General features: G+C 34.7%; 2 protein-coding genes and 2 pseudogenes across 3 annotated transcripts; 2 read left to right on the top strand and 2 right to left on the bottom strand.

Moving 5' to 3' along the window:
* Positions 1-2736: 2736 nt before the first annotated feature.
* LOC143529962 (sucrose transport protein SUC3-like) lies at positions 2737-9670 on the top strand (annotated as a pseudogene).
* Positions 9671-10797: 1127 nt separating this feature from the next.
* On the bottom strand, positions 10798-12558 carry LOC143529961 (la-related protein 1C-like). Its single transcript, XM_077025627.1, has 6 exons — positions 12067-12558; positions 11521-11912; positions 11334-11468; positions 11156-11246; positions 11004-11075; positions 10798-10941 (listed from the first exon to the last, which is right to left on the bottom strand). Exons 1-6 carry the CDS (start codon positions 12556-12558, stop codon positions 10798-10800), a joined length of 1326 nt encoding a protein of 441 aa, XP_076881742.1.
* Positions 12559-14915: 2357 nt separating this feature from the next.
* Positions 14916-18775, top strand: LOC143529960 (UPF0496 protein At1g20180-like). The gene is made up of 3 exons (XM_077025626.1): positions 14916-14934; positions 15026-15046; positions 17721-18775. Exons 1-3 carry the CDS (start codon positions 14916-14918, stop codon positions 18773-18775), a joined length of 1095 nt encoding a protein of 364 aa, XP_076881741.1.
* A 2506-nt stretch (positions 18776-21281) lies between these two features.
* LOC143529958 (uncharacterized) lies at positions 21282-22391 on the bottom strand (annotated as a pseudogene). Its single transcript, XR_013134761.1, has 6 exons — positions 22269-22391; positions 22112-22200; positions 21932-22020; positions 21774-21848; positions 21646-21707; positions 21282-21352 (listed from the first exon to the last, which is right to left on the bottom strand). The product of XR_013134761.1 is annotated as an uncharacterized LOC143529958 (transcript).
* Between the last annotated feature and the right edge of the window lie 387 nt (positions 22392-22778).

Raw genomic sequence — 22778 nt, 5'->3', positions numbered from 1 at the left:
ACAAACAGTTTTAATAAGTTCAAGGCTTGAACTTCAAATGGCTGTTGCAAATTAAGCCTAACAACCAACTAATAACGCATCATATAACATAGCAATAAATGTCAGGATTTTTAATAGGTTGTTAAGTTTCTTAGGTTAACTTGCAAATTGCATAAATCAACCCATAAACCAACTTGAAATTGCAGGCGGGTTCGGGTTGGCTTTCTGATAAAGGTTATTCGGGTCTTGGGTCTATTCGGCTCCAAAACTAAAACTAGTTACGATGTGGCAATTCAAATCAGGTTGGAACCGGTTTTGCTTGATCGGTTGATATCCGAACCCAGTTTCGGTTAAAAACCGGTTTTGGTTTGGGAAACTGTTTTTTATTTTGCTTATTGCCAACAGGGATATCTCCGAGAATCTCTTAAAATTTTAAGTTGTGGGACGAGCAAACAAAAGAGTCTCTGAAATCACATTTTTAATTATGTGATAAATAATTTGACAATTTTATTAATTGAGTTGAATACTTGAATTTCCAAAGCCTAACACGAACCTAAAATAACAAAAAATTACTTAAATAGCTTATATAGAACACACACAAAAAATATTTCATATAAACATAAAAACACCACCAATAAATAGAAATTGAACTCTAACATTTTATTCATAAACTGTTACTATCTTTAGTCATTTAGATTGTTCATGTTTTAAAAAAACAAAATTATATGTAAAACATGTATAATATTTTTTAAAAAATTTTAAGCCTATCGAGAAAATCGGCGTGGGTCCACCAATTTAAAGTAAACCAACAGGTCTGTTTGGTATGAGTTAATGAAATGAACGAATGAATGGAATGGACGAAGAAATGAAATGAATTATTACCATTCCATTATCTTGTTTGGTTACCATGTAATAATGAAATGAATAATCACTTTATTATTTTTTTTATTGATTAAAAAGTAAACTATACACACATATATTTCTGTTGGTTAATGAAAAATAATAATAATTATTTAAATTAATTCTGTTGGTTAATGGAACGGTAATAACATAACATTATATAATAATAAAAATATAATAATAATTATAATTTAATAATAGTTATATTACAACAAAATAATAATAATAATAATCATAATTGCTGATAATTTTCATTTAATTCGTTAGGAATGATTCATTCTATTATCATTATTTCATACAAAACACTATCTAAGGGTTATTCTAATTACACCCACTCTATTTTCCATTTGCACCGTAATCTACCATATTAATTATGTTTGACTAAAACAAACCAATAAACTAGCTTTAATGTCATTTAATCATCGATGATTAAAAATTAAATAAAACTTCGATTAAAAACTAAATGCATTCCAATAGTAATAAATTCTCTTCCTTTTTTACTATTATATTTAATTTACTAGATTTAATCCCCCTACGGGGGTTATTTTTATTTTTCATTTCTAATATTTATATATTTTTTTATTTTAATTTTTTATTGTAAGAGAGTTAATTATACACTTAGGGTTTGATAATAAAAGAGTTTCACAAATAAATAAGATGTTATAACCCGCTTAAAAGATATTTGGGTTTGATGAGACTCATGATCCGCCCCGTATTATGTGGGTTGTTTTATATTTTTAGTTTTTTAATATTTATGTTTTAGATTTTAATTTTCTTTATTGTAAGAAAGTTAATAATATATTTACGGGGTTGTTTTACATTTTTCGTTTTTTAATATTTATTTTTTGGATTTTAAATTTCTTAATTTTAAAAAAGTTAATAATATACTTAGGCCATGTTTGGCTTTACTTATTTGCACCTTCTTTTGACTTATATAAGATGTTTTCGATAAGTTACTCCCTTCAAACTTATCAAAACCTCCTTTTACCTTCTTTAAAAACTTAAAAAAGTCACATTATCCAACACCTTTTTAACTTATAAAAGTTAATAAGTTACAAGAAGGAAAAAATAAGGAATCCCAAACACCCCATTAGGGTTTGATGATAAAGGGTTTTAACAAATAAATGATATGTTATAATCCGTTTAAAAGCTATCTGGATTTGATGACCCATGGCCCGCTTATTTTTTTTACTATAAAATTGTTTATTGATTATAAATAATATCTTTTTAAAAAACATCCAATATTAATTTTTAGTATATTTCTATTTTATAGGATTTTCCGATCAAATATTTGGTAAGATTAATTTTTAATTTAATGAGATGTTATAACCCGTTTAAAAGCCATCTGGGTTTGGTGAGACCCATACCCGTGAATTCGGGTCAAATGCATGAGAAGCATCCATTTAAAAATCAAGCAATCTGGTGGCTTCCATAAAAGATGGGAGCGACCACATCGCGGCACGTAGGATTTTAAAGTTTTTTTTTTATATATTATATATTATAGATTGTTATTAAATATACATTCTTAAATACCATAAAAATTTATTCAACATAATAGCCTTTTAAAATGATTTCAGAAAAACTGTTTTTAGAAAAATAATTATGACGAGTGGCTAAAGATACATATCTAATGCAATGTAACAAAATAAATAAAAGGATATAAAAAATGAAAAGATATATAGGGGGATAAGATAAAGATACATATACATACGTGGGCCAGTTGACAAAAGTGCTATATGTACATGGCAGAATTTGAGCATGTCTACGTGTTGGTAGCCGCTTTGACTAAATATAGGAAATAACATAGCATAGCTTCCTCCGGCCGTTATAATACTTTGTATCAAAGACATTTGAAGGATGGAGAAACGTGTGCCTTACAAAAACCTCAAGCAGCTTGAAATGGTGAGTTTGGCCGAACAAGAATACCCACCACAACCACAAGCAAAAGTGCAAGAAGAGTGTAGTTTGATTACGTTGGTTTTGAGTTGTACCGTGGCTGCTGGTGTTCAATTTGGTTGGGCCTTGCAACTCTCCCTTCTTACACCTTATATCCAGGTAGAGGTGGACAACAAAACCGGTTCCTGGAACCGGTTCGGTGGAACCGAACCGGAACCGAACCGGTTCCTACCCGTTTTTCGTAGTAACCGGTTCGGTTCCGTTTCAACCCGACGATCCGGGACCGGTTTGACATTTTTGGAGGTGGACCGGGTAGGAATCGGAACCGAACCGGAACCGGTTCGACCGGAACCGGTTCGGAACCGGTTCTAGCCGTTGGAGTAGTTCTAGCCGTTGGGAAACGGTTTTATGGCCGTTTTTTGACCGTTGGGGTCAAAAATGGCCGTTTTTTGGCTCCCCAAACACCCCACTACTAGTATAAATAGGTATTTGGTGTAATGGGTTCATCACAACACTCAAAACGCAAACCCGAACGCAAAAAAATACAAAAAAACGCTATTACAACGTTCTGAGTTCTCTAATCTCTTGTTTTCTCTTCTTCTATATTCATATTTGTTGTTATGGCTGCCTCACAATCATCGGTTGGTCAAGGTTCCACCGCCGGACCAAGTTTCGTTCGTATTGTACCTCATAATCGTAATCAAGAGATAGGTGCAATTGGGATTTGGTTGAATTGAGTGACCATTCATTGAAGGCTCGGTGCAAGTTTTGTGGGATTTATTTAAACCCACTTTCGAATTCAAATTTGAAGAAACACATCGAAAGACCGTATTGCAGGGCGTTGAAACAGAACGTCGAGTCGCAACAAACGCAAATGGATAGTGAATGCGGAATATTTACATACCAAATTGATCGAGTTCAAGATCGTATGGCGAAGTTTGTGATTCAAGAAGCTTTGCCGTTTAGCCACTTCGACAACCCTCGCTTAACCGCCATGATTCAAGATACGCTTCAACCACAATACACTCACGTAAGTCGTCATACTCTTAAACGTTATTGTTTAAAATTGTGGAAGAAGGCCAAAGAGGTACTAATTGCATATTTTGAAAATATAAATACGGGAATAAACTTAACTAGTGATGTTTGGTCGGCTCCACATGGTCTACCCGAATCTTATCTTTGTGTCACCGCTCATTGGGTGGACCCGTCATCGTGGGAAATGATGAAACCGAGTTATGGCTTGGTGTTTTGGCTTGGTGGAAGGTAAAGGAAACCGAGTTTCCGATTCTTGCCACCATGGCCCGTGATTTACTAACCGCCCAAGCTTCTACGGTAGCTTCGGAATCTGCTTTTTCTCTTAGTGGCAGGGTAATATCGGTGAGAAGAACAAGACTGAATTCGGAGTCGGTGGAGATGTGCATTTGCTTGAAGGATCACTTGGACTCAATCGATCGTGTTCAACACGTAACCACTCTGGAAGACGAAACACCACTTGATGTTCGAGTGCACGACGAACAAGAAGGCGTTTCTACAAGTAATTCTGATGAATAAGTCGCCACTCAATAATTACGACGAACAAGAAGGCTTTTCTAGAAATAATATGTCACAACTTTATATTTATAAGTTTAATGTTTTGTTAGTTTGTTTTTGAATATTTTAAAACATGTAACCTTTTTTTTTTGAACTTCTTAAAGTAAATAAAATGAATTTTATGTTAATTGTTTTTTTTATTTAACATGTTATACAAATACGAATCGTATAACACCGCTCTTGATTATAATTCAGCATTTGACTTGCGTAAGCCAAAAGACTATAATACATAGCAAACTCAACAAATGTAACACGATACAGATTTAAGTTCACCATTACACGATACACGATACAGACTAATCAATTCAAACACGCTGACACTCATAGCATTAAGTTCAATATGTTGTTTACCATTGCTCTGTGGGTGAACAACAAAAGTAGCATGAGCCTCTTCAGAAATCAGAAGAACACAAATCATCACCTACACAAGCAGCGGAAACGAAAAACGAAAAAAAAAAATAATATTTTACACTGTAACCGGTTGGAACCGGTTACAGTGTAAGAACCGGTTTAGGAACCGGTCAGAACCGGTTCCACCGGTTCCGGGTCCGAGGGTTGGGGAACCGGTTCGGTTCCCTAACCGGTTCGACCATGGAACCGGTTTAAACAGTGATGTTGACTAATGGAACCGGTTCTGAACCGGTTCCGGTTCCTTTGACCAACCCGATTTGATCACCTATATATCCAGGTCACTATCATCATCTTACTTATAATTTCGTAGGGTAGGGTGTTTATGGTTCAGTTTTAGATCGGCATCTGTGTATTTTTATGGTCGTTTTTTTTTAATTTTGGTTGGTCGGTTTCAAAGTTTTTTCTTTAATTTTGGTCGGTTGGTTTCAAAGTTTTTAAAGTATAACAAACGGTTTGATATTTACGGTGCTATGTTTTTTGTTTTTGCCAGAAACCCATCTTATAAAAGCATACTGTTAAACAGTTGTAAGTTTTATAATATGCATTTTTAAATTTATTTGTTTTACCTATTTTGTAGTATAGTGTTTCTTTATATTTGTTTGTTTGTTTGTGTTTGGGAGTTGGGCTTTGCCCATTTTTAAATTGATTGTTAGTATTAGAGCTGATCCCATCGTATAAAAGCAAACTGTCGTATATAATATGTATTTTTAAATTTATTTATTTACATATTTTGTAGTATAGTGTTTATTTAAATTTGTTTGATTGTCTTTTGGGAGTTGGGCTTTGCCCATTTTTAAATTGATTCTTAGTATTAGAGCATATCAGCCGAACTTTTATTAGGTCTATATAATTACACTAAAATCAGCATATTTTCTTTTTTATTTTTAATTAAATAATATTTTTTTAATATATTTATAATATTATTTTTCTCTCCTCCATTCATCACTATTTCAAGAATATATTAGAAAATATACAGTATGATGTAAATGGTGAATTCTTTAAATAAATTTAACTTTTGTCACACATAACCTTTTCATTCTCCACTATTCACACCCACATTCTATAATTTACAAAACCACATTCTATAAAACGTGATGTGAATGTTCTAAGACTACTTATTTTCTAATGAAATATGTATCCCACAAATAAAGCTGGGGTAGCTTCTTTCCCCTAGATCATTACCGGTTCAATATTCATTCTTCTTTTAATTAGATTATATTCATCTATATTTTTCTATATAGATAGTTGGTTATTTTAAATAGTTCTTATTTTTGTATAACTTTCATTACTTATTTTACCCCATTTTTATAATGCTTTAACGGTCCTAAACCGTGAAACCAAACCGTTAATTAGTAACTGTGTTTCTATTTTTGATGGTCATAAACAGTTACTATAACGGCTTGATTAGTAGTCTTGACTAATTAACTTAATTAGCTAATTAAAGATTCTTTGTTGGATGCATGGATGCTACAGACACTTGGAATAGGGCATAAATTCTCTTCAATTATCTGGCTTTGTGGTCCTATCAGTGGTCTTGTTGTAAGTTATTATCTATTTAGAATTATTAATAATGTAATATGAAATGAATAATAATGTAATAATGTAATAATAATTTGTAGGTTCAACCTTGTGTTGGTATTTGGAGTGATAGATGCTGTTCAAAATATGGGAGAAGACGACCGTTTATTTTCGCTGGCTCTCTCCTCATATCGATCGCTGTGAGCAGAATCTATACATCATCTATTCTGTGAACCATATAATATTTGTAGAGTGTAACATTTAGCTTTTAAAAAAAATCTATGAATGATAATTCCTGCTTCCTAAACTATATCCATCTTTGCGTTTTAGGTTTTATTTATTGGCTTTTCTGTAGACATTGGATACTTGATTGGAGATACAAAGGAGCATTGCAGGTAGCTTTCTACTTAATTGTAAAAAAAAAAAAAAAAACTGAAATGATATTATAACAAGCCTAGTTAATTAGTAACACATACGCAGCACATTCAAAGGTACAAGGACAAGGGCAGCTATTGTCTTCACTATAGGATTTTGGTTGCTGGATCTTGCTAACAACACGGTTCAGGTAAGGTTTTCGTTAACTAAATTGTACGTACGCTTTCATGTATGTGTATGTCCAAATTTACAATTCTAGTCATTACTGTAGGGCCCGGCTCGAGCTCTTCTAGCTGATTTAGCAGGTTCATAAATCATAACCATACCTTCTTGTGAAATCTTTTTTATGCCTTCACTCACTTGATTACTTTTTTAAATTATTTGATAGGCCCTCATCAGCTAAACGCAGCGAATGCCATATTTTGCTCGTGGACAGCGGTTGGAAACGTTTTAGGCTATTTAGCTGGCTCATATGGAAGTTGGCACAGGTAATTAATGATATATGGAACCTATAATAAAAAGAAGGTTTTATAATTTACTATTAAAAAGGGCTTTTTAATGGTTGCATTTTTAATTTAGTTATCTCTTCTAAATTTTTATTCCTTCTCTTGGGATATATTTTTCTCATATATAGTCATTAAATGGCAGTTTGTTTCCCTTCTTGACAAGTAGAGCTTGTTGTGAGGCATGTGGAAATCTAAAGGCTGCTTTTTTGGTTGCGGTGGTAAGTTTATGATATCATATACTAGCTTTTATCCTCCGTATTACGCTGTCGTTTTACATTATTCGTTTCTAATATATATTTTTTTTGGATTTTAATTTTATTTATTGTAAGAAATTTAATAATATACTTAGTATTTGAGGATGAAAGGGTCTCACAAATAAATGAGTATTATAACCCGGTTTAAAAGCTATATGAGTTTGGTGAGACCCATGACCCGCTTATTTTCTTTTTACTATAAAATTATTTCTTGATTATAAATAATACCTTTTTATATAAAAATCGGATATCAATTTTTAGTATATCTCTATTTTATAGGATAGTGAGGTTAATTTTTAATTTAATGAGATGCTATAGCCCGTTTAAGGGATATCTGGTTTGGTGAGACCCATACCAATCGGGCCAAATGCATGAGTGGCTTGAGAGAATGTAAGCCAGAGAGCTTTTAAAGGTTTCGTTTATATATATTTAAGATTTAAGATATGAACAAGTGTAATAGTCCATGCATCTTTTAACTTCAGAAAATGATTCGCATGGTAGTTAAGCTTACATGTTGACTGCCCTATAGATAATCGATGTCCGATAAGATATATGCCTAAACAACGTTGATCCATTCAAGAGACCTTACACATCTTTTTATTTGTTATTTTCTAAGTATTCAGTTTTAAATCATTATCAAATCTTCATTTCCTAAAAACGAGACGTAGAATCATTTTGTTGATATAATAGTATTGTGTAGTACATGACACTTTCTACTGGTGGCAGATTTTTCTTAGTTTGTGCACACTGGTGTCACTCTACTTTGCAAAAGAGGTTGCATTAGCACCAAAGCAGCATCACCGATTATTGGATTCTGCTCGGCTTTTGGATGAGGCTGAGGAGTTGAAAGGGAAAACAGATTTTGAAACCGAGCATACTCCTACCCCTAACGAAGTGGCTGAGCAAGATGAAGTTGAAACTTTTAATGACAGTCCCGGAGCAATCTTGGTTAACGTAGTGACTAGCATACGGCATCTACCAATGGGGATGCACTCTGTGCTTATTGTAATGGCTCTTACGTGGGTGAGTTTAAAGCGCTTGGTTAACCATAACAATTTACAGTTATTCACTTATATTTATATTTTTAAACCCAAACGATTACAATAAAGTGGCAGACAGGTAAACTGACAACAAGCTGAGCCACGACCCCCCTTTTGAATAGCAAACCCGTTTTTTTCCTTTTTGACTTACTATTTACATGTGCGTGCAGTTTTCGTGGTTCCCGTTTTTTCTTTTTGACACGGATTGGATGGGCAGGGAGGTTTATCACGGCGACCCAGAAGGGACCGCTGCTGAAATTCACGCTTACGATCAAGGTGTTAGAGAAGGTGCATTTGGTTTGCTGCTGAATTCAGTAAGAACACAAATTTGACCGCTTTTATATTTGATATCATGCTAACGTCTTCCCACGTTAATTAATCTCATGTTGGCGAAGATTGTTCTCGGTATCAGTTCATTTATGATATAACCAATGTGTGACTGGATTGGTTCAAGATTAGTGTGGGCATTGGGCAACTTGATGTTGTTTGCTTGCATGGCAGCAACCGCTATCATTACCTTAATTTCCGTCAGACAATCTGCCGAACAAAGCATGCTTGCGATCAAGAATGCATCCTTGGTCATTTTCGCTATTCTCGGTCTTCCCCTTGCGGTAACTATCACCAATTCGGATTTACTTATTTACAACGCGTACTTTTGTTCATTGACCATCGTTTTATAGATGACTTCCATCGTTCCCTTCTCTATCACTGCAGAGTTGACTGCTGATACCGGAGGTGGTCAAGGTTCGTTCGCATGCGCAACTTTATATACTTATCAGTTTTCTTACCTTGATTATTATTTGTTAGTTTTTTGTTGCGTTCAGGATTGGCAATCGGAGTGCTAAATCTTGCGGTGGTTGTGCCTCAGGTACATTTTCTTTGCTTCATATACTATTATTGTTGTCATCGTGGTTATTAATATTATTATAATTATCATTCTAATTTCAAACATTGATTAGAAGTGTTTGATCTACAGATGGTGGTCTCACTTGGCGCGGGTCCATGGGATGCCTTATTTGGTGGAGGTAATGCACCAGCATTTATTCTCGCTTCCTTGAGCGCTCTTGCTGCTGGTGTCTACGCAGCTTTCAAGCTTCCAAAACCCTCCGCTGCTTGTTACAAACCAACAGCGTGGGTGACACATGCATACCACCTTTTAATCCATACAACCACAAGTGTTGGTTTACCAGACCACATTTAGTCAAACCATGTTAATGATTTTAAATTTTAATAACATGTAAATCAGTGTTTATAATTTGCTTAACCTGTGAGTCGAAGTTTAGCGGTCATAACACAATTAGTATAAGCTATGTTATGTTATTAAATGCCAGATTGTATTAAATGGAACTTGGTAACTACCAAGATGATGTGTCAAATAAGCAGGAGATTTTTAAAATATTAATAACGGGTTTAATTGCAAAAAAAAAAACTAGTTTATTCGTTTATACATATGATAGGTTTTAACCCACTGAGTTTCGGGTTTTGGATATGTTTTAGAATGCATATATAAAAAATTGGAACGAACACAGATAAAATTGTGGTAGGGGCTATGGGCTATGATCGAACTTTCCAAAATAAAATTGTGGTAGGGGCTATGGGCTATGATCGAACTGACCAACATAAAGTTGATATTAGGCCATGGATGTTAGCGTATGTAACACAAGCAAGGTTTCAAAAGTCGCCAGACGGACCCTAGGCAGCCAGCTAGGGGGTACTCAGTCTTAGCCTCTTAGGTGATGAGTATTAGGAGATGGCTTCCCGAGAACTCGGCCTAGGCGGGGATTACTCGTTGAGTACTTGGTGACTAGGCGCGATTTTTACAACAATGAACACAAGACATTGACCCGCACACATAATGGTTCGTGCCGGCGTTCCATCTGAGGGCTAAGGCATCAATGATATGCAGGTATGAATCGAGTGCATGATAATGAGAGCATGTACTGTAAAAAAATACTAGATTACAAATTCAACAAAATAGAGAATACATACATATATATATATCCACAAAAAACATCAAAACGAAACAATCTTACAAGCATCAGTAAATTTTCACTAGTCAAACAAGTCAAGAGTATCATAAATGTGTACCCTCCAAAAACATGTAAGAATCCAATCCAAGTCAAAAGGACTTGAACCAACAAACAATGGTTACTTCAACAGCAAAGCTCCTCAAAATCACCAAAACCATATAGCAAACTATACAAACAACCATTCATTAGCCAACCATCCAAAACCTCTCCTTTTCTCAAGCACCAGTATTTACCAAAAACTGCAAAATCTAATCAAAGTCAAAGAGTTGACTTTGACTAAATAGCCAAAAGTTTGACTTCACTCGCCATTAGCTATCGCTTGTTTTTCATTGGTGGGCGCAGCTTCCAACTTGAGCTTCTGAAACGAAGCTTCTTCGCCAAACACTTTACGTGGGACGCGTATCCATCTCCTCCAATCAGCCCGTCTCCTTATCTTGCCACCCTGCCATATCAAACCGCATTTTAGAATAATAATGTTTGCCAAAATAAAAACACTATAGGTACCTGAATCTCAACAGTATTTGAATATGCCAAAGATCTCAATATCATCTGCAAGTCATTTGTCAATTTTTTGACCTAAAACATGATAGAATAAAAAGTTAAAAATCCATTAATTAGTAAGGCAACAAAGTTATCTTAGTAATAGTATTACTTACTCTTTGAAAACCAGCTATTAAAGTAATAGGTACCCATCCTTCATCATACATATGTGATCTCAAAAAGGTATCTTTCACCAAATTTTCATCACTATAAACAAAGGAATCACATGAGACATTAATAAAAACAAAGTCCCATTTCAAACAAAATTTAAACAATAAAAGTTTAAAAACTCGCCTAAAATAATATTCAATTTGCTTAAGTATTGAACCATGCAAAGAAGACTCCCAATAAGGTACAGCTCCATGAGGAAAAAGAGGTACCGGGACATATACATACGACGCACCCGTTTCTGCAAAAACAATTCGATATCTAATGTTAATTTTATACAATAAACATTTAAAAAAACGGATAATATAAGAACTTACCATAACCTATATATGGTTGATAGGGAATAAAGGGTGGTGGAACAAATCCTCTAACAAGTGGGCCCGGTGGACCATGGTGATCGCGCCTTCCACTATATCCAATGTTTACGGGTCTAGACCCTAAGTTATTCCTTCGGGCCGGATTCTTATTCGATGATCTAGGTGACCAATTATTGGCCTTGAAAGAGGGTAGTGGGAATTCTGTAACTGCAGGGACCAAATTACCATAAATGTCAAAAAGTGGGAACGGTGGCGGCAATGGCGGCTGCAGTGGTGGTCGGTTGTAGTTTACAGATGCACCGCCGCGTCTGGTTGAACGCTGGCGGACATGGTTTGGATTCAAATTAGGCTTTACTTGTTTCTGAGGTGGTTGTGAAATTACAGGTGCCTATAATAAGCAATCAGCCAATCAACATACAATATTATAATTATAACAATATATTACACTTTACATATAACTTAATATAATGTTACTAAACAAGTAAACATGATAAACAAGAGTAAATAGATCAATCAAAACCCGAGAAACCCTAAAAACGAACCTGAGAGACAGTGGTTGGTTTAGACGATGACTCGGTAGAAACCGATAAAGCTTTAACTCCGGTCTGAGTTGACTCGGATAAAGCCGGCCATACCGAATCGTCCATCTCCGTAACACCATTATCCAAAGGTTTATTCCATACTGATCTCAATTCACCACCACCATTGCACCTATTACTACCATCAGATACCTCCGGCTGAGTCTCCACCGGCGCCGGAATATCCACTTCCGGCGACAGCTCCGGCAAAACTACCTCCGGCGAAATCACCGGAAAATCCACTTCTGCCAACGACGACCGCAAATCCGCAACCGGCGACTGAACCGGCGATATAACCGCCGGAGAATCCGCCGCCGTTACCGGATTAGTATAATCCGGCTGAATTCCACGGCGAACAACTTGTGTCCACGGAGTAAGTAACGTTGATCCGCCGGACGGACTACTGATGCTGCCGCCGGAGTGAGTAATGATGACGTCAGATGAATCGGCCGTCATAGAACTTAGGGTTTGAGTTGCTATAGAACAACAAACATAATTATTAATTGTGAAAACATTGCATGAATTAAAGGTAGACTGATCAAAAGAACAAAACTTATTAAACTAAAGTTAGATATTAGTATTTGTGAGCGTTACCGCCGTCACCATCACCGTCACTGTCGCCGTTAGCGTCGTTAACCACCAAAAGCTAACTTGTTCTCAGGCTTTGCACCAGGGTTTGAAGTTAAGAGAAAAGAGACATAAGAGAAGGTGGTTATATAGTTATACTCTTAGGCCCATTGTCTTTTTCTTACTGGGCCTGACCCAGATTATATCGTTGTTATTTTACTTTTTTTCAATTTATATTATTTAATTTAATGATAATATAGAATTGATTGTAAATTTAATGTGCATTGCTCTTTCCATTTATTGTTTTTGTTAATGTTATTAAATGAGAAATATAAAATTGATTGTAAGTTAATGTGCATGCCCTTTCCATTAAACGTTTAATACTTTTCTTGATGTTAATTGAATGAAAAATGGATTGATTTAATGCAAATTTCTCTTTCCATAAAATATTTATTTTCGTTAATACTGGAATAAATTTTGTTGTAGATTTATTTTCGCACATACATATACATAAATATACACACAGATACACCCATATATTTGCAAAGATAAGCCAATGTTGTATACATATAAGCTATATATATGCATACACAAATGCATATAGTTATACATACATACACAAAGTCAAACTAAGTCAACAAATGCATCTAGTTCTACATACTAAATTTACAAAAGGCCCTAATTAGTAGTTAAGTTAATACAAAATTCATGATTACCTGTCTAGGTCGTTACTAGTTAAGTTATTAATTAATATACAAACAATAAGCCACCAACTACTTAAACCCTACTCGATTTGATCCTAACCACCTGCTTGAAATTGAAAGTTGTAGATCCGGCATGGTCGGGTTTTCACCAAAACCACCAACTCAAGTTCCAGGTGGTCAAATCCATTCAAATCAAGGCTGTAAAAGCAATAACATAACCGTCTCAATTATAGAGCATCGACTTAAAACTTAAGTTAAGTAAAAATTGTGAATTCCACTAGTGAAAACCCTGGTATTAACGATTGCATCCAAAATCCAAGCCACTAGGAAGGCGTGCGTGATACGATGATGAGAGACGGTTGGGACGACGACGGGAGACGATAGCGGGAGACGAGATGATTGAATTAGGGTTGTAAGTTGCAAAGGTGAGGGGGTTTATATGGAGCCGAGGTAATTTAAGGGTGAAAATACGATGACACCCCTGAAACTAACGAACGTAACAACCGTTAGTTAACAGCTGGGCCCAATTGCAAAAAAATGCTGACCACAGGACCTAGGGTTGTTCAAAACCGGATATCCGGACCTTTCGGATAGTAGATTTCACTATCCGAGTCCAAAATTTCTGATATCCGATCGGATAGTGATTCGGATATCCGAAAGGAAAATTAAACACACATACACAATCAGTTTTAACTTTTAATCCAACAACCAAGTTTCCATTCCAACAACCTAAACAAGAAAATAGCATCTAGGTTTTCCAATCCAAGCAAATCCAAGAAAATAAGCAAATAAAATCAACATCAGGTTCATAATACAAACAAATAAGGAAATTTCGAACAATCCGTTGGAGCCGTGGTGGTGGAGCCGTGATGGATTTGATGCAGACTGAACAGTGAAGCGTCGAACGGTGGTGGTGACTGGTGACGGAAGAGTGCCGGAGGACGAAGATGGTGACCGGAGCATGGAGGTGGTGTAGAACAGCAGATGGATGGTGAAGGAGGAGCAAAGATGGAGATGAAATTGGGAAGGAAGCGGACAACTGGATGAAAGAATGAAGAATGAAATGGGTGTTTGTTTTGGAATGAGGGTTACATAACCACATCTAAGATATATAATAAAAATAAAAAAATAATAAATTTATATTTCGGATATCCGAACTATCCGAAAAATCCCAAAAGCAATTTCGGATATCCGAATCCGAAATTTCGGATAGTTCGGATACGGATAATCGGATAATTTGGATACAGATTCGGATTCAGATACTTTTGAACACCCCTAACATGACCCATATCTATAAAAATGGCACCATGGGGTTGAAACCTGCGCTTGGGGTACTACAACAGGGGCTATAGTTGCAAGTAACTCCTTTATTTTAATTGCGTTTTTTAAATAATATTATTATGTATATATTTAATACACAATATGTTTTCACATGTAGTTCAAACTCAAAGGGTTCCATTGTCTGATATTTCAAATAATACAAACTCCATGAATTATTAAGCTACACCAAATATTTGTTATGATGGGTATTCATATAACCACATGCCATATCGTTTTGTTGGTAATATTGTCCCAAGTATGTATTTTGTTTATTCCTTACATTGTAAATATAATTTAAGTTTGTTATTTTAACATTCACGTTTGTAATACAGGTTACACTAATACAATTGCTGGTACTTATAAATATAATATGCTTGGTGTTTCTCATATTCAAATTCAAATATGCATTTAACATATTCTTCATTCACCCCTTATGTCCATGTCATGTTTATTTTACATTTTTACATTTGTCGTTATAATTGAATTGCTAATAATCTATAAAAGTAAATCGGATGTTCAACACATTGCAAAATATTCCTATATCAAACAATGCTACATGGTCACAATCTGGTAAAGAGAATGTGTCTCCATCTATAGTATTAAATATCAAATCTACCACCTTAATTAACACCGATAAATTTTTAAAAACTTTTATATGCAAATTTTTGTAATACCAAGTATTCCTTAGAGATTACAAGTTTCTCTTTTAAGTATTTACTTTTTATTTTACCGTAAAAGTTATTTTTTTTTAAATATTTCTATGTCTTGAATATTGATTTTAGTAAGTATATGACAATACAATTTGGATGTTGATTTCACTATATCATTAAGTATATATTATCTTTATTTTAGTAAATATAACATTTACATTTTATTAATTGATATATATATATGTATGTTTGAAATATTTTTCATCTCTATGCAACACAAATCACTATTCTAGTTAAATAACCAAAGTCAACCAACTTAAAGATGGCTAAATCACTACCTAGGAGTACGTCTACACCCCATAATCAACACAACCCTCAACAGAGTAATGATGAAAACCATAATATGGGCACACATAAACATTATAATAGATAAAAAATTAAAAATCAAAGCTTTTCCTAAAACTAACAAAGTTTCATAATAAAGTCAATTGAATAATCAAGTAGAGTCAAATTCATCGAATAGCGAAATAGATTTAGCTACTCATGTCAACTAGATTGTCAACAAACTATAAATAACAAAGTTGATAACGAAATCGAAAGTAAAACTGGTTGTAATCAAACCACTCTTTACAATCTTCACTCCAAAACGTGTTGCTGAATCGAATGCTTTATAGTGAGTTAGAAGGTCTAAATGTTGAACTGCTCACAGCAACCGTCAAGTTGGATTAAATAACCCAAATCTACGGTTTCTCGACTTACCGTGATACAGATCGTACGATGTGATACAATATCACTACAACCGCCATTCACTTATGTTGTCCATCATTATCATAAAACCTCGTTTTAACTCTATATTCCACGTCTTATATGTTATAATCATACCTTACCAGCACACATCACTAAACCACACATCACCGCACTACCATTTTCCACAACCATTAACAAAACCCTAACTAATGTAACTTTATACCAAAATCTATGAAATGCTAAACAAAGGTTTGTAAATCCAAATGACTAAATGAGACCAAACCTATTAGGACCCCCATATTAAAGCTCTAAAACCAACCCATATAAGCGAAACACCACATTAAAATTGGAAAAGAAGAAGATTTGGGTTGATGTCAAGTTGAAACAAAAAGAGAGAATAAAGAGAGGGGAAGAGATGAATGTTCGTACTCCTTCGTAGTGTTACAGCGACAGTGACGAACGTATAATAGCTAAACACGTTTTTTACAATAGTCACGAGGGAATTTGATTAAAAAAGATAGCGTAAGATTAATTCGAATTTTCATTATCTTTTCAAATCTACCACATATTATCACATATAATTTTATTCAAAACTATCTATGTTGGTAATTTCCCTAAATAGATACAATTAATTGCAAGTCTAACTATGTCTAGTAACTAATGTGTACACATAAGTACATAACCACGTAATATACATTCCACCACCATATGTTTAGATTTTGATTTCTTGTTATTTGTTCACAACCACTAGTTTTTCAAGCATCTTCTTGATCAAGCTTTGTAGAGATAAATCCAAAAGAAAGGGGTAACGTGGCAATATCTTACGTTGATATTTCCTTGCACATATAAGTTATTGTACCTTGTAAACTTTCCTTTTCCACATGTATATAATAAATAACTTATGTTTGTGGATATAATAAAATCTTCTTACACAACTTTATAACAATTTCCATTTTCACTCATAAATCATGTAACGGTTTGTTAACTACCATCACCGACTTCATCTCTATCTAATATCTATCTCTGATCTATACACACTCTCTGGATATATGTACACGTATATATGTGTGTGTATGTAGGACTCTTTCTAGATATATATGCACGTATGTGTGTGAGACTCTCTTTCTCTTGATGCGATAACGTTGGAAGGAAGCAAACGTGTGACTAAACAAACTACTTTGGAACTTGTTATATTGTTGGAAGCCTATAAATACACAACATGCCTTTCAAGTCTAACCTTTCTTAATTTTCATGAACACGTTCGCATGTTGAATTCCTAAGTAAAAGATGAAGTTTTCCACGTTCAAGTTTCCTTCATTCAGAGTCGACGGTAAATGTTTATCCATTTCTTTTGTTATCAACATCATATCTGTTGAAATTTGTCTTCCTTCGCTTGGACATGTCTTGATACCACTTTGTTGGTGGCAGCTAGCATTATATCGATCATCAATGAATTAATTACACTGGTGTGAATTACTCATTGATGATCATAAGAGTTTTGACGGTTAGTTTTGGTGGCTGGCACCAATAACCGTTAAAAGGACCAAAAACAGTTACACAGTTAATCTACCAAAAACCATTAAAGTCTTAAATGCAACATAATATCTAAGAGGTTTTTATGTTTCTTTAGGTAAATATGATGAAGAGACCACAGGCAGCTTTATAAAAGAAACTGATATTAATGTTAACCAAGAATACAAGAACACCTTCAGGACACAATCCTACACAGATATATGCACCAAGGTTCAAACCCATATTCAGTTTGATGCTGAAACATCTTCATCATTGACTCATGATGGCTACATAGTTCATCTATGTGACATCCTGCTGGAACCACAAAGTGAAACCCTAGAAAACCTAACCAATACCTTCAATCTTCACTATCTACTTAATGACTTCTTTAAAGCCAGCCTACAATCATGGATGATATGTGAAGAGCTTCTTAAATCCATTTATCAAGTCAATGTCAACCATCAAAAAGTCAAACAGATTATCAAGCTAGCACAAATTAGGGTTTCAAATGGTATGAACATTTATGAAGAACTTGCTTCATATTCATCGTTAACGAATCCGTTATCTGAATTCGGTCCACAAAAGTTTCCCACATTACACATTAACCATAAAATGTTATTAAAGAAATTAACCACAAAACACTTGAGGATAAAAAGACGGCGAAAAATTATTAATTTTTTTAAAAAGGCAAGTGGTTGTGCACTTATAGCTTCATATACAGTTCTAGCAGTTGCGTTAGTGGTTCTCGCATGTCATGGTTTGGTTGTGACCGTGGCGGCTCCAGGGTTGATCCCGTGTTTGTTTGGGCTAATCAAGAATAATACAAGATTAGCCAAGAAAAAGGTTAAACCGAGTGAGCTTAAAAGGGTTGGTGCACAACTAGATGTGGCTGCAAAAGGGGTTTACACAATGATGAAAGATCTTGACACTATGGGTTGGCTTGTGAGAAGGTTACACGATGAAGTTGAATTTGGGAAGGCTATGGCTCGTAAATGCTTTAGAACCCGAAAGGCGGATGTGTTGGAGGAGGTGATGAGGGAGTTTAGGGTCCATGAGATTTGCTTGTTGGAGCAATTGGAAGAACTTGAAGATCATATTTACTTGTGTTTGCTTAATGTTAATAGATCAAGAAAACTTTTGGTAGAAGAAATAATACACATATCAGAGAACTAAGTTTACACGTAGCCAAAGGATTCATCATTTCATCTCATGTATATATCATACCTTTTGAATTTGGGAATTCATTATTTGTTTGTAGATGCATAATAAACACACTTGTAAATATATTTAGAATGAAGGTTTTAAGAACATTATCAGTAAAAATTTATCTAATTTGTGTATGCGAGAGCCTTTTTATTATACGCAATGTAATTTGTGTCGATCAGTATCATCCTTATGAAAGAATAATGGACACAATGAGGCAGTCTGCCAGTCTGGGATAAGTTACTAAGTTAAATATATATGTTTGAGTTTCTTGCACTCATCTAATTTAGTTGAGGAATAAATCTTTGGTCTTGAGCGAGTGTAACACCACGTATCATTGTTGCGTAATTAGTTTATATAATCGAATAAGCCTGGCCATGTGACTTCTGATTATGTGTGGTTGTTTAACTTGATTAAATGCTTGATCTCTAGGGTATCTTGGCCATGCATATCCTATATGTTGATGATGTTTGATCATAAATGATTGTTAATCAATTATGCATTTGTTTGTATATCCTTTTTGAACAAGGTGGTTACATTTGTTTTGAATTCTTGTATCATTGTATATGTGTGATTATAATTTACTGGCGTATATTTGTAATTTATATATTCGGGTTGATATTCATAAGTTGAGGAATTTTATGATCTCGTTTACATTACACAATTCGAAGTAGTTAGTATGCGTTTATCGTATTAACTTTCTTAAGGATTGTGAAATTAGCTAGCCTTGGCAATATCTTAGTCCGTCGATCTTTGTATTCAAAATAATTGTATCATTTGATATTGACAGCATGATCTTTGTCAACTAAATAAAATAAATAAAAAAAATAAAAAATAAATAAAAATCATACAACAATTCTTTGTCAACTAAATAGTGATAAAAGTTTTAGGAGCTCATCTATCCTTTGATCAATATTTAGTTCTTACTGATACTACTATACTATAGTTCTTACCAAAGCTATAAATTTAAAACTCAGTTATGTGGAAACCTTTATTAAAAATATATATGCATCAGCTACCGAAGGAGTCAATATAAAACTAACGGTTACATGCTTACACTGATGAAGAACAAGCAATCATGTATTGCAACTGAATGAAACAGGAAGTTGCTACTAACATGGATTTACATTTACCGCTGAAAGATGATAAGAAGATAGGACTAATACAAGTTATCAATGGAGGTAAACTTTAACATCAAATTCCAACTGATCGACAAAGAGTCCACTCACAGAAGGTGAAGCCGATACAAGTTGCCATTGAGTTGCAAGGTGGAAGTGCACAAAATCGGGTTTTCTAAGAACCGGTTATAGTTTTGATCAATAGAGTCAAAAACCAGGTAGAGATGGAACCATTTCCAGGTAGGTTTGGGTTTTTGACCAGTTTTTTAATGGTTATTGGCAGGTTCGGTTTGGTCTGTAACGGCGATTCAGGCAGGGTCAGGTCTGCTTCAGGTACGCCAAGTGTCCAGCACATGGTTTTTTGTGCACCGAAGGCCGAGATTTGGAGTTGCAACCTGTATACATAATAGTTTTCAGGTGTTAATATTTGCAGTATATATACCAGGCAAAAAGTGAACTATGCATAAGCTTTAAAGTAAAATTATAAATATATATTAACTTGACTACAATCTCATCATGAATCATTTGTCTACAAAATATGAATGTTTGTGTTTGGTAATGCTCGTCCCTTACAACAGTAATAGAACGCATACGCTCATATTCATCTGATAAAACAGGAGCTAACAAAATCGTTCATGAACAGCATTGACAAACAGATCAAAACCAACAAAACCAAGCCTATTATACCAACAAGAATTGCAATAAAATTTGAAAAAATAATGTAACCATCGAGAACAAAACTCAACTCAAAACTCGCTAGTCTAAGCTTCTACTGCAGATAACCAAACATTAATAAAAAACATATGATTCATCAAACTTGTGTTTTTTTTTCTAATCGCTGCCTTCAGCTGCCTGGTTCGGCCTGTTTGATCTGAACCCGTTACCCCTCCCACAACCACCGCGGCCTACATTAATCCAACGTAAACATATTAGCTTTGACCCATACCCATTAGTCACCAAAAATAACCGATCATATAATATATTCAGCTCATCGCACCTCGTGCTTGCATAGGAAAACCTTGATTGTACCCTCCCGCGTCTTGTTGATTATCCATGTATGATTCATTATTACAATGATGATTGTTATTATTATTATTATTATAAACGCCCCTTCCACGACCACGGAAATTACGGCCTCTGCCCCTGGGAGCTTCTTGATGATACCCTCCATCGTCTTGTTGATAACTATTGTAAGGGCCGTTATTGTAATTTCCCCTTCCACGACCACGAAAATCACGACCCCTGCCCCTTGGAGACTCTTGATTGTATCCTCCTGTATCTTGCTGAGCATCCATGTATGGAGCGTTATTGTAATTTCCTCTTCCAAGACCACGGAAGCTGCGGTTGCTACCTCGACCTCATCCTACAGGGTGACCGCCTGAGCCATCCCACCCCCCGTCATCATACTCATCTGGCGCATAATCGTTTCCTGTTATTATACACAAAAATTATTACTATTATTATGTGTGTATGTATCTATCTATGCGTGTCAGTGTGTATAGTGTTAAGATCAAGTAGAAACAGCCCTAACGTGAGAAACATACAAATAGCTAGAGTAATAATTATTTTTTGAGCTCGAGTAATTGTCATTACTCTGTCTCATTTTTGTAGTGCAATTACTCTAGTTCAAACTATAGAGTAGCAATGATTACTCTAGTTATAAATACATATGTGTATGTGTATATATATATATAATATATGGCAGGTGTGTATAGTGTATGCCTCCTTCGTAATTAAATTCAGTCGACACCTTCACCTGGTCAGCTGGCAATGGTGGTTGATACCTGCCAACAAGTTTGAGATGTATTTCCCTCATAATACCGACTATAAACAACGAGTGTTTAGCTCACCCGATAGATGATGTGTCTAACTCCACCTTAGAAAGGGTGATAGTTATCACTGAAACATGCCTTGTGGTCTCCAAACTGCAGCATACATAAAAGTATAAAACGGTAGCTTTATAAGATTAATAAACAAAAATAAATAAAGGGTTGTTCTTAGTTCTCACGGAAGTAATCCTTCCTCTAGGGGTTCCCAGGTGTCGGTTATGTCTGTGGATCCAATGGATGTAATTTGATGAAGACCAGCAATTCGCCTCTGCGTGTCAAACATACAAAAGCTATAAACTTGATCAAATAAACAGCAACAAAGAGTGAACAACAAAAAAGTTAATGATAAAATGTAAAACACGGCAATCCTTTATTAATTCCACGATTGTGACGGCTTGTTGATGGCTCTACCCATAGCTTTAAACACAATCTCTGATGAGCCTTTTTCCTATACAACAAATAGTTGAATCATTAACATCTAGATTACACTAAAACAATCAAAAGCCTCATATTAACCTGAAGCAAAGTCATAGCATAAGTAATATAGCTCCTCATTCTCCCCTGGCTAGTAATACGAATCTCATTCTCGTTAATCGGTTGCTCTGCTCTAGGCTTCTCAACTTTTTGGTACCGATCCATCTATCAAAATGAAATCAAGCAGAAAATTAATTAAAATAATAATAAAAATTACTCTAGAGTTTATTCAACAACAAAACAATGGCATTTAGAAAAAAAAATGGCATAATCAGCTAAGTATATCCAAATAAATAACTAGCGGATAAAACAACTCTATTCGCTATTCGGCAGGCTTATAAAATTAAATACAGCAAAAGTTAAAAGTTTTCAAGTCACTAAAAAAATCGAAACCGAAAACACAAAGCAAAACCTGAAACAGCAAAGAGCTAAAACATCAAATAATATAGGAAACCAGCTATACACACACAGGCCCTGAAAACCTAAGGCTTATTCAGCAATTAAATTATTCTGATTGGAAAAAATGTCAAATATATCCAGACACAATCACTA

Source organism: Bidens hawaiensis, unplaced genomic scaffold (assembly GCF_021521415.1).
Source record: "Bidens hawaiensis isolate Kalapana, Puna unplaced genomic scaffold, B.hawaiensis_p1.1 tig00008796_1, whole genome shotgun sequence".
In the NCBI taxonomy this organism is placed as follows: Eukaryota; Viridiplantae; Streptophyta; class Magnoliopsida; order Asterales; family Asteraceae; genus Bidens; species Bidens hawaiensis.
This window is presented reverse-complemented; position numbering and strand designations above follow the sequence as displayed.

Bases quoted from the DNA above. Each gene is read 5' to 3' on its own strand.
- LOC143529961 (XM_077025627.1), bottom strand. From the start codon at position 12,558: ATGACGGCCGATTCATCTGACGTCATCATTACTCACTCCGGCGGCAGC. The intron at 11,913-12,066 runs GTTCGTTTTTAG...TGCTTATTATAG, and splicing joins AACCAACCACTGTCTCTCAG to GCACCTGTAATTTCACAACC. The intron at 11,469-11,520 runs GTTCTTATATTA...AATTAACATTAG, and splicing joins CCATATATAGGTTATGGTAA to ATATCGAATTGTTTTTGCAG.
- LOC143529960 (XM_077025626.1), top strand. The intron at 15,047-17,720 runs GTACTTATAAAT...ATGTTTCTTTAG, and splicing joins TTACACTAATACAATTGCTG to GTAAATATGATGAAGAGACC.